General features: G+C 36.4%; 1 protein-coding gene across 12 annotated transcripts in view; it reads right to left on the reverse strand.

Moving 5' to 3' along the window:
* The window catches only part of USP34 (ubiquitin specific peptidase 34), a 266,198-nt gene that overhangs the window by 48,533 nt on the left and 204,919 nt on the right, over positions 1–12,746 (reverse strand). For all 12 annotated transcript variants that reach the window (XM_073339379.1, XM_073339385.1, XM_073339383.1 and 9 more), the window contains 9 exons: positions 11,380–11,474; positions 9,729–9,901; positions 8,772–8,925; positions 6,511–6,589; positions 5,066–5,119; positions 4,864–4,959; positions 2,223–2,287; positions 2,049–2,124; positions 1,905–1,952 (listed from right to left, as the gene is read on the reverse strand). In XM_073339379.1, coding sequence (XP_073195480.1) covers positions 1,905–1,952; positions 2,049–2,124; positions 2,223–2,287; positions 4,864–4,959; positions 5,066–5,119; positions 6,511–6,589; positions 8,772–8,925; positions 9,729–9,901; positions 11,380–11,474 — 840 coding nt within the window. The remainder of the gene's footprint in view (positions 1–1,904; positions 1,953–2,048; positions 2,125–2,222; positions 2,288–4,863; positions 4,960–5,065; positions 5,120–6,510; positions 6,590–8,771; positions 8,926–9,728; positions 9,902–11,379; positions 11,475–12,746) is intronic.

Genomic DNA, 12,746 nt, shown 5'->3' on the forward strand with positions numbered 1-12,746 from the left:
TTGGGATTTATTTTGGTGGATGAAAGGACAGGGGAAACTATTCAATCGATTAATGCTTTGATGAAGGGCATTCAATGTGGTTTGCTGCAGAACTAAAACAGAACTCAAAACACAATGCCCCCTCTGGGTCTAAGAAAACAATATATCTCTAAACCTCAAATAAAACTTTTCATTTGAATAATAAGTTAACTGTTGTAGACTTAGAACTATTAGCCTATAAATATTTACATTTATTAATTGGGCCACACCATTTGCAGTGCATACACTCAACTTCATCCTTTCCTCCTCTCTTTGTTTTATTTTTAAACTTCCTTGTGTTCTGAAATGTATTCTGATACAGATTTTCGTTTTCTTCCCATTTGAGTGTGTCCGATCTTTAAACTGTTATCTGCTAACAGCTTGAAATGTGTACGTGGTGGGCATGAGATTTGTCAATATGTTGAGATGCGCATGCACTTCAGAGCTTGCGTGCATGCGTGCCTGTTTGTTTATTGTGTGTAACTTTTAGACCAGAGGTTCTCAACGCTGGGGGGCTGTGAACAGGTTTCAGGAGGTCCTCCAAAATAAAACAGAAAGCAAGGCTGGAGTTAGACTCACTGGGGCCCAGGGCAGAAAGCTGAAGCCTGAGCCCCACTATGTGGGGTTGAAGCCAAAGCCTGCGCAACTTAGCTCTGTGGGGCTCCCTGAGGTTTGGGGCCCCAGGCAATTGCCCTGCTTGCAACCCCTTAATGCTGGCTCTGGGCTTTTAATCTACTGGATACGCAGAAAAACAACTGCTGTGGCACAGGTGGGCCACAGAGTTTTTATAGCATTTGGGGGCGGGGGGGGGGGGAGGGGCGACTCAGGAAAAAAAAAGGTTGAGAACAGCTTTTCTAGACTAATACAGAGCCTTACTTCAACAGGCAACTTTCCATGTATAAACAAATTAATGTATTATTGTAATACATGTACCTCATGCAATGTATAGTATTTTCCTAATAAAACAAGTTATTTTTATATATTTGAACAATACAAAAGTAGGGTGAAAATCGGAAAAAATGAATAATACTTTTTATAAAACCTGGGTGTTTTTTCCAGTAAAAATCAGTTTAAATGGAAAACAACGGGGTTTAGGCATAAGTTACAGCAGTCCTAAAGCTGCACTAATTTATGCCAAATTGTGGCCAGACCCTCAATCTACTGGAAACAGTTCTGTATCAAACACAGTCCAGGTGGACCAGAGTATCTGGCACACAATCTTCTTGAACATAAGTGTTATATACTGTATGAAAAGGTCTGAAATTTTTTTTTGACTTTTTTTTCCCTTGCTTGTTTTTATATTAGGAATACAGGTCTTGACTAACCTGGATGACTGAAGAACTGACATCACAGATACAAAGAAAGTAAATCAACGGAGAGTTAAAAGGATTTTTATTCAGCCTGATTGAAACTCTTTGCTTTGTGTTTATGTGAATATCTATTTAACTGAAACACTTACAAGCACAACTCTCTTTATTAAGGATTCAACACCCTGCCCCTTTGATTAGAGCCTAAAAAAGATTCTAATTCACATCTCTGAATCATACAGTAATTGTTCCATCAAAAAGTGAATACAAGATTTGTCAGTCCTGACATTTCTAAGGGAAAAAAACAACCCAACCCAGCCCAATACTCCCCATCCCTACCACACACAATTTTTCAAGCCTTAAATTTACAGTAGAAAGAAGCAAAGAGGCACAAACCCATTTTTATGCTTTTCATTTGAGGGTCACTATGAAATCTGAAACTGTACACATTCTTTGTAGTGACTACTGTGTATGTTTGACTCAAAACCACATCCTTTTACATAAAAGCACAGAGGGACAGGTAAATTTCACTGAATTCATACAACTACTTATTATGAATTTATAAGCAAACCAACACACCTTTTCTTTTGAATGGATAAATGTCTCCAGAACAAAGGAAGTGCTTAACTGCAAGAAAATGTTATACAATTAATCAGTGTCCAGAATTATCATTTAAACATATTCCGTTTAGAAGAAATGTTTTATGATGTTAAGATACTTTACCTTTGCTGTCATTAGGGAGACTGCTTTTGGATCTGGTAATGTGCTTGGAATGCTACTACACAACTGCCACATAAACCTAGAGTCAGTAATATATTTTGTTAATTAAAATAAATTTTAAAAATCTGGATTGAGTAAAAACAACTCAGAATAATATGTATTTACAGCAAAACTTACCCAAAATATGTATGTTCAAAAATGTTCTTGTCTTGAAGAAACTGCATGTTATCATGCCATATCCACTGAAGAAAAAATACTAACATCAGATACAAGAAACCAGTTTTCTTCATTAAAGTTTGTGTGATTTAAAAAATAAAATTAATATTGGTTGACTAAAAACCCAATCTTGTCTCTCAATTTTAGTTTAAAATATAGGTTCAATGTTTTATTTCTACTATGGCAGATGACAGTTCCCAATCGCCCCTCCCTTCCACACACACACACAAACACCTTTCCACATACTTGCTTACTTGTCCAAGATTTTTAAAAATAAGTACCTAATACTAGGTTTCTCAGTCCATATTTAGGTGTCTAAATTAGTGGCACAATTTTCAAAAATGCTAAGCACCCAGCATCTCCCACTGAAGTCATGCAACCCCATTAAAGCCAACAAATAAACATTAGAAGTAATGTCAATGGGGGTGCCTGGGTGCAATTAAGGAGTATGGGCTTGATCCGAAGCTCACTGAAATTAATGGAAAGACTTATGTTGACTTCAATGAACTTTTGATAAAACCCTGAAGGCAGAATTTGGGCCAAAACAACATTTTGTGCCAGATCTCCTTGACTGAAATTTTGCTTTTGACCAAACTGGTTTGCACAATTTTTTTTCCAATATGAATGATTTGAAACTTTAACTCTTTGCTGAAGTCTTCTATGGATTATTTTTTAATTGGGCAGGACTGAAAGCATAATCTGATTGGCTGGCTAAGGACTAGACCAGTGATGCCCAACTTTTTCATTGTTTTCACTGTTTTTCAGTGTTCATTCACTGAGAGCCAAAACATAAAAGTGGCCACAAATCAGTACATTAGGACAGATTCCCTGCTGTTTTTTGTTCTCTAGGGCCACTCCGGTGGCAGAAGAGGAGTTAAAAAAACAAAAACAAACAAAAAAAACCCCAATCAAATGCAAATTCCCTATTAGGGATACCACTGGCACAGACAGAGATGCATCTCTAACAGGCACAGGGTTGACATGTTCAGCTCCTATGCCTCTTTCCCTGCAATTTTTTGCAAAGTATGTGCATGGAGTAGGTGGTTAAGAGACATGGAGGATGTGAGGCAAGTGCATGATGTGTTCCAACTATTTCCTGCTGGCATGTAGTCCCTCAACAGCCAAGTCCCTTGGTGGCCAGCTGACAAGTTAGAGCACCCCTCAGTGCTTTTATGTGCCATAAAATAAGGGAGATGCAATGGGTGACTGATTCTCAGCTTCTCTTCTCTTCCTCTCACATCCTCTGCTAGGCACTTCCCTAGGTCAAGCAGAGCCAGTTGAGTTCCTATCCTGCTCACAAGTCTGCAGGAAAGAACTACTCTCTCATTTCCCCTCTGCAACACAACAGGCAACTAGTGAATGAGCGCTTTAGCAGCTGCAGTTACTCAGAACACTGTCTGTCATGTTAGAGCTACAGTAGAGGCATTGCCTCATCTTCTCCCCACAGCAACAGGGCTGATTTAAACACTTCAGTTTAACAATCACAGGCCATAATCCCAAGATACAAGCTTTCAATTTGTAATCAATACAAATCTTCTTAATGCATTTTGCGATCAAAGGCCACAATTTAGAGCCTTGAAGGCCACAGGTGGTTCCCAGGCACAGGCTGGACAGCTCTGGTCTAGTCTATATGACCGAGAGAAAAACTGCTCAAGTCAGAATTCCCGCTATAATTTTCCATTCCGTAGTTGCTTAAATGCATTGAAAATTGACAGGATATAGAAGGCCCTCAGATATTATAGCCTGTTTTACACTGAAACCATTCTTTCTGTTTAAGATCTCTGAAGCATATTAGCTCAACTGAAAGATTTTCTCATCTCACAGAAATAATTTATTATAAATGTTTAACTATTTTTCTTGCAGCCCACTTGTAAGTACAATAGAACAGAAATGGACTTTGGGGTTTCTTTGTTTTTTTTAAATAAACCAAACTCTTTCCTGTTTGGAGTATACTAGTTATGACTATTTCAAATAGTGTGTTGTAATATAACTGCACTTCTGGTGTGCTGGAGACAGTTGATTTTTGGCCTGGGGCCTTACTACAGAACAAGACACCCAGCTAAATTATGTCACAACAACTGCACAACCTAGTCTGTGTTATGCCTTATACGTATAATGGACCATCTTCTTTATTGTGCTTTCTTTGATGATTATGCTGCCAGCTCTCAATTACATATTCTTTTCACTTTAGAAATATCAGTGAATTTCAGTATTTTATATAATTTAATATCCATTTTACACTTTTTGTCTTGTTGCCAGCATTGCTATTTTTTATTTAAATAAAATGGAACTTACAAAAAATGCAACCTTCCCTTTTTTTTTTTTTTTTTTAAAGGTTACGAGACCAAGTTTTAGTTAATTTTTACTGCTGGGTTACAAACTCTGGAAAGTAGTGGATTATAATGGAAACACTGACACAATGTTAATTTTAGCAATGTAAAGAGTAATGTTACATTACAAAATGTTCTATGAAAGATGGCAAGCCTTTCAATTATCTTAATATTTAAAATCAAATTTTATTTTCTATATTTACTCAGATCCCACTGATTGGGATAGGATTTCTTACTATATTTTTACATTGTTAAAGCAAACCAACTTGTACCTCCAGCAACTCTGATGAAACATCAAACTTGTAGTCTTTGCCATTTTCTTCCTCTGGTTCCATCCGTTTATAAAACAGCATGTACGCACTATGTGTCTTTAAGGGAAAAAGAAATCTGTATAACTTTTGCTCTACAGAGAGATTACTTAGGTCATAAATTTAAAAATATATTTACTTAGCAAATGAAAGGGGAAAAGGGTACCTTTTCAAAGGAGAAGTCCATAAATTTATCAGTGACAGAATCATATGTCTTGGTCTGTCAAAAAGACAACATGGGTTACTGAAAATATTCATTACAAGCTAGTTATTATGGCCTCATTGTGGATGGTTCTGGTCTCAGTATGCAAGGAGGCATCTCCACTTTATGCCCTCCATGCAGGGTCTGCCATCAATTATATTCCTTGCTCATCGTTAAATAATTTTTAGTTTTTTGTAGTAGCTTACTTTCATTTTCCAAGGTGGCATATACAGTATTTTGACTCTGACTCCTCTCATATTTCTCCAGACCATATCCTCTTTTTTTGGAGTCTGCAGAAGTTTTGCAGATCTTCTGCATGGAATCAATTTTGTGTTGTACTTTGGCATGGCAACTTTACCAGGTGGAAATTTTTAGCTTGTTCATGGAATTGTTGTAATAAGCTGTTATTAATCATGCAAATCAGGAAAACACATGGCCATAGGCTTTTTATACACTGTGAATGTTTGCAATTGGTTTAACAGTGCTTTGTACTAAAGGTGTGTAAAAATATTCACCCTGCTGACAAAAGGCTGATTCATACGGTAGATTCAAAAGTCAAGGCAAGAAGCTGGAACAGCCTTGTAAAGTAATTGGCTTTTAATATTTATTTTAAATCCATGAAACTCCCTTCTCTGACCGAAAGAAAAACTATACAAGGCATAGGTCTGAATACACAAACATTAAACAATTGTTTAGGGATGGGTGCGTGCCTGATTTGCCAATTCTTTCCGGCCAGTAGTCTGAAGAACTACATTTTCTGGCAGCTACTGGTGGTTCCTGAACCATTAATATTAATATGTTTTATACTTATTAGTGCTTCTCAGTCAAGGATCTCAAACGCTTTTAAAAAAGTTATCACTATTGTACAGATCAGGAAACTAATGTAATGTGAATAATAATATACACGAGTTATAAAGGATATCAATTGCTATGCAACTGTTTATTTGGGCAAAATGCACCTGTATTTATAAAGTTAATGTACAGCTATTTCACTAATAGACTTTTTTTTTAAACACATACAAAAAACTAATTTGGCTCTGCATTCCACCCAAAAAATTCCCAATTCACCAAAAGAACTTCCCTCTTCATCAACTTACACTCCAGGTAACCCACTCCCTCTCAGGGAAAGTTTGGGCAACCAAACAGACTTTGCACCATGGCCTGAAAATAAACAGACTCAGGCTGTACAGTCTCCTTGTCCCTACCACAACCCTCTCAATGAAACTCCCTTAGCAGCTTCATATACATGTTGAACTGGAGGGGTATGAGGGCAAGGCAGAGCACTATGGAACCCGAGTGACTGAGTCCTCAGGGCAGGGCTACTGTCCAGTACTACCTTCTGAGATTGTAATAAAAAAAAAGGGTGGGGTGGGGTGGGAAGAAGTCTTGAGGTAAAGGCTACAACTTACAGTCATTTCTCCACCAAAACATTCAGAAGCAAGCTGAGCAGAATCAAACGGTTTTACTTCAGCATCATTGAAAAGATACCTATAAAAGATTAAACTTTTGAATCAGTTGTCTGTTACCTCTCTTACAGTAGACGAAGAATACCAAACATCTACATCAAAAGAATGACATTTATACGTGAAAGATAAAACTATGAGGAAGTAAAGGCAAAATTACATTCACATTGACCAGCTAATTTGTTATTTGTCAATCAGTAGCCAGGAAAATGACACGAGCACCTTCCCTCAAGAGAAAAAGGACTTCTTATTCAGAGAGATGGCTTTCCACTAGAATGAAAAGAAAATCATAGATTCCACCCCTCAAGGGAAAAAAAAACAAGTCTGTGGAGGGAACAGGTTGATTGCCCAAAACCTTTGTACCCATTCTTAGGGGCAGAGAAGGAAGGCTTGGGCACACTCCCAAAATACCGCAACTAGACTTAGACAGCTGAAGGAACATCTGACTGCAAAGGATTGACTTTTTCCCAATGAAGAGGACCTAGTCCTTTTTTCTGAAAATATAAATTTGTTGCCTGACAAGTTAGAGGGGGGTTGAATCCATTGTTTCTCACAAAAATGCTATTCCTTGTTAAGGGAAATACTATTTTACAGAGGTGGAACAAGATACCCCACCTTCATGGACAAATTTCATAATGCTCAGCAAACAAATTCAGAGGAGCTGAGGAGCTTAGTGGACAGCTTGAGGGAGTCCAGCACATTATTATTTAGACTACTGAAAGCCAAAGGAACCCTGGATGGATAGATGGATCTAGATCTTTAATGTTTTAGGAAGGGAGCAAAATTTATTTTTCTAAGTCACAGGACATCTTTCCTTCCTCTGAAACATGATCAACAAGAGAAGTCACAAAAAATTGAGAAGAAAAGGGCAATGTCAGACTCTTAAAATCCAACACCACTAAGCAAGGAGATTGATGCAAGGTTTTTCCAAAAGTAACCCCATTAAAGAACATTACAATATGAAAGTGATGTTCAGCTAAAATGGACACAATGACTGTTACAAGAGGAAGTCTCTGCTGAAGACCTCTGCTAGAGAAACTGCCTCCCTCCCTTTCCCTTTTCTATTGGGGTTAGAAAAAAGAAAGGCTACAAAATTTTCAGACATACCACTGATAATTACATCTGATAAGTGTTGAGCACTGAAAAAATTCAACAGATTGGAAAACACTAGCAAATTTGTAAATTCCAGATGAGACAAAACAATATTTTGCATGTATCAAAGAACAGTAAGGACAGATTTTGATAACTGTAACTGTAACTGAGAATTTCCCAGATGTAGAGTTGAATAGATTTAAAGAAAAGCAAAATGAAAAGTTAAGCACCGCCATGAAAATTGATAGTTAAAAACTGAAAACAAAAAGGACAAAGTTGAAGGACAAAGAATAATTATTATCATAATGGAAACAAGTTGGGGTTTTTTTTCTGAATCTGCTTTACAAAAGAAAATTTAAACATTCTCTTCCAAAGCAGTTGGCATCTCTCTGACATACAGAAACCTAGTCATTTTACCAAAGTTGTTAATGTGCATTGAACTGCTAATAATACATTTTACTGCAATATTAATTAGCATAAGAAAGCCCACAGTGTAAAGAGTAATGATTTTGTTCTGCTTCATATATGTCTTGCATACATCAAAGTTATTACACAAGCATGTATGCTGAAGTGAGCTGTAGCTCACGAAAGCTTATGCTCAAATAAATTGGTTAGTCTCTAAGGTGCCACAAGTACTCCTTTTCTTTTTACTGATTCTTTACAATCTTATGACCTGCATCAGAACATCTTGTGCTGAATATATGCAAACAGGATTAATAGCATGTGGTGGTCTGCACCTATTGGCATGGCAAAGCCAATGAACTTTACAAAACTGATGTAACACAAGCAAGAAATGTAGGCAAATCTGACCTATCTTTAAACTTTTATAGTTTAATAGAGAACATACTGTGGATTTTAAATAGCTACTTTCTGATCAATCCACCCAATGCTCACCCTCTTTTAAAGGCCCCACGAAAACCAGGAGAAAATGTTTGTTGACTGGAAGAAGATAAATTGATAAATAAATATATTTGCAATCACTTAACAGGACAGTTCAAGCAAGGGAGTTAAAGTACCCTATTTGAAATAGATGACATTGTCATCTTAAGAATTTTCCAATACATCACAATACAAATACATCACAAACAAGAATTATTAAACACTTAACAACTCACCATTTGTTGTTTTTGTAAGCATGGGGATTGACTATATCTCTGATAAAACTGTAGTAGTGACCACCATCTGCTGTGCCTGTATGAACGGTCACGCCTATCAAATCGTACTCATAACTTTCAGTTTCTTTTAAATATTCACTGTCGTCCTTAAAACCTTAAATAATTTAATACAATATTTAGCAAGTTATTCCTTTAACCTTCACAACACTAGAATTAATACAGATAACTTACAATAAATACTTCTTGCCAAATACACTGACAAACAGCATATATCTTCTAGGCACTGCAATAGGTAGCAGCCAGAAAGCCCACACCCAACAGGTGGAGCACGGGTCACTATTCTTCTGGGGTTGCTTCTGACCCAGAATACAAGCATACACAGTAATGCTTTTGCAGTTTATGTATGCTCCTTACTGGTGGACCATTTTATAAAGTTCAAGAATTTGGCCACCATATTATCCTGCAAATATAAAACAAGTCAACAACAAACTATACATAACAAGCCAGGAATTTTTAATTCATTATAAAAATAGTTTTATCAATAATTTATATTGGTTATTGTGCTGTATTTACAAAGAAAATTATTTAGCAGTCACTGGATATTAAATATAATAAATTACAATTTCTTTGTAAACAAATAAAAATATAGGCTTCATAAGCCTTTAGTTGCTTTTTAACCTCACATGAAGGAGAAGACAGAAAGATGTGGAATTAATTACATGAAAGATGTGTTTAGAATTATTAACTATTTGGATTTGTGTGTATTGCTAAGAAATATTACTATTCCACGACTTTTTCGAGCTTAATTTCCATGAATTTCACCATATGCCCCTGGCCACCTGGCTACGCAGTTTAACTGACACTATATTACACTACTAGACAAAAATTTTCAAAAGGTCGAATTTTCAGCACTGTTCGGTTGTCAAAAAACTACAGGGACAAAGCAAAATCAATTACCTTCTTTTCTGTCATTCTTTCCCATGAGAAAATCTTCTGTGTAAGGTGTCATATCCAAACGTAAAGGGAATGAGAAGTGTGTGTTGACTTTCTCCTTCATCATGGTGACCATATTAAATGTGTATCTCATAGTGTTGAAACTTAAGATGCGAGGCAATTTCTTAAAACATGCCCTAAAGATGCAAGGAATTAATATTTAAGAAAACTGAATTGCTTAGATAATACTGCCACAAAATCTCTCAAAACTTTCTCTCCTGTCATTCATTTCCAGTTCATGTTAGAAATCGTCACCTAAAATTTAAAAATCAGCAACCACAATCCCTTACACAGTATCAGTTAGTCAAATTTTATAAAAAATCTTGTCATCAGATGACACATGTAACAGGGATTACATTATGGTACTGGATAGAAGACTAATTTAAAACAGCCTTTATTACAGTAAGCACATAATAGCACTCCCTACAGTGAAGATTACATCAGGGACGTCTTATAAAGAATAATGATCCTGTTTTGTGTGCTGTTTCACACTCCGTTTACAATCTGAAAAAAATAATCTTTTCTGATGGAAAATGTCCATGCTTAGTCTCAGTCCAAGGATTTTTTTCTTTTTTTAAATAAATCACATAAGTATTTTTGAATTATGAAAAGATGATGGGGGGGAGGGGGAGAGAACACTTTCCCAATAGTGTAAGTCTATTTTTTCCTCATTCCAATCACACATGGCTGAAATCTATAATCTGAATTTTTCAACCTGGACAGTCATTAATAAAGACTAGGCCCTTTCTTTACTTGCAAAAATAAAAGATGGTAGACTTATTAGGTTCTAAGCCTCTGTTTTTTTTGCAGACCCTGGCATCAACATCTGCTAACTACACTGCCATCACCACTCATATATCTATGTGCAAAACTCTTTCTTGTAGACATATTTCAACGCAGAACATAATCTGTACTAAAATCTTTAGACTCCTGAACATATTTATAAGATTTACAGTAAGGAACGTTTCTCCTGTGCCACTTATAATCACTGCAAAAAACAAATGTGAAGCTTCCAATATCAGGTGAAGTTTTTAAAAATAAAATAAGAGGATACAGATAACACACATACTTTCTTTATATATTTTAAAGAGTTCCAAAAGCTACAGAACAATTTTAAAAGCAGAAATCAAGATTAAAGAACCCAGACAATCACTTTGTGTAAAGAGTAATGAAAATATGGAATAAACTTCCAACAAAGTTGACTGATCAAAAACATATACAGTAAATGAGTTCTACAGTAAATGAGTTGAGATTTGTTTCTACAAAAGGAACAGTGAGGATTATGATGAAAAACGAGAGCGTTGAGGTTACGATTTTAGAAAGGCAGATATTATGGAGTAGGTGACCTTTTCCTAAAATGTTTTAGGTAGGTCATTATATTTTTATATTGTAAGCTCTTTGGGATAGAGATCACATCTTTATATGTTTGTACAGTGCTTTAGACAGTGGGGCTAGGATCCTGTTTCGGTCTCCAGTATTATTGTTATTCAAATATTAAATAATTATCGATTATTTTTGGACTACTACTCTCACTTGATGGAAACTACGAACAGAAATTAATGGAACTCATAGTTAGAAAGAAATGCTAATAACGTTTGTTTCTTCACAATTATACCTTTTTTCAGCCCGCACTTTCTTCCCACAGTGAGAGCAGGTATACATGTTGTCACCCTCCAAGGTATCTTTAATAGTTACTTCATCAAGAGATTCCTGTGTACAATGAACAAGAAAAACAAATAAGTGCTTTCACAGCTCAGATCTATCTTAGGTACTTAATCTGTTTATATCAGCTACATATATAGCACACATTAGTGTGGTATCTGAGCTCTTCGCCATATTTCAATATATTTACACCCACAACAATCCTGTGAGGTAGGGAAGTACTATTATCTGTATTTGGCAAATGGTGAATTGAAAGGAGACTAAGAGAGACTAAGGGTATGTCTACACTGCTGTAAAAAACCCACAGTGCTGAGTCTCAGAGCCTGGGCCAACTGACTCATACTCAGAGGGTTAAGGCTGAGAGGCTAAAAATGTAAACGTTTGGGCTTGATCTGAGTCTGGGCTCTGAGACCCTCCTTTCTTGCAAGGTTTCAGAGGCTGAGCTCCAGCCCAAGCTCGAACTTCTACGCTCCTATATTTAGTCCCGCTAGCCCAAGTTAACTGACCCGGGCTCTGAGACTCGACACTTTTTATCGCAGTGCAGATATACCCTAAATGACTTGCCCATGGTCACATAAAAATTTTGTGGTGGAGCAGGAAATTGAACCTGGGTGTTCCAAATTCCAGTCTAACACTCTGACCATTGAGTCAGACTTCTTCTCAAAATGCATTAGTGTTTTACTTTGTTAACTATCAGCACATACAGAAGTGTCAAAGAAAGGAAAAAACAAAACCAAATGGCTGATTTCATCATCATTAGCATATCTACCATTTTTCCTTTTGACCTAAAATGTTTAATTGGAGAACATACAATAAATTAATTAACACTAACATGCAAAAATTAAGAAGATATCCAGCCCTTCAAATGAGAGGTCTTCCACTTTATTCTGCATGTACTGATAGACCTTGCACTTCTGTAAAGGAGCTTTGCTCATATTAATGGTTTATGGCAAAAACAGTTTGCCAGTATGCAGATCACTTCCAGATGTGTTTGTTACACCCTGGCTCTCACCAGCCTTGGTTATATTGCAGGGTGACCCAACACACTTCCAGTCCTGGATTTCCCCCCAGAAATGTATGCCTTGTACTGCCCAGCCTTCTCCTGGACAGTCCAAATATATTAAGACCATTATTCTTTTAAGGGAATAATATACAGCCACTTGCCACCTTAAATGGAGTTGCCCAGACATTTCAACTTAAACACACTGGATTAGATAAAACAATGAAACTAGTTTATTAATTACAAAGAGATAGATTTTAAGGGAATACAAGCAATGAGGCATAAAAGACAAAACGGTTACAAGAAAAAAGATCAAACGC

This window comes from Lepidochelys kempii, chromosome 3, assembly GCF_965140265.1.
Source record: "Lepidochelys kempii isolate rLepKem1 chromosome 3, rLepKem1.hap2, whole genome shotgun sequence".
Taxonomy (NCBI): domain Eukaryota; kingdom Metazoa; phylum Chordata; order Testudines; family Cheloniidae; genus Lepidochelys; species Lepidochelys kempii.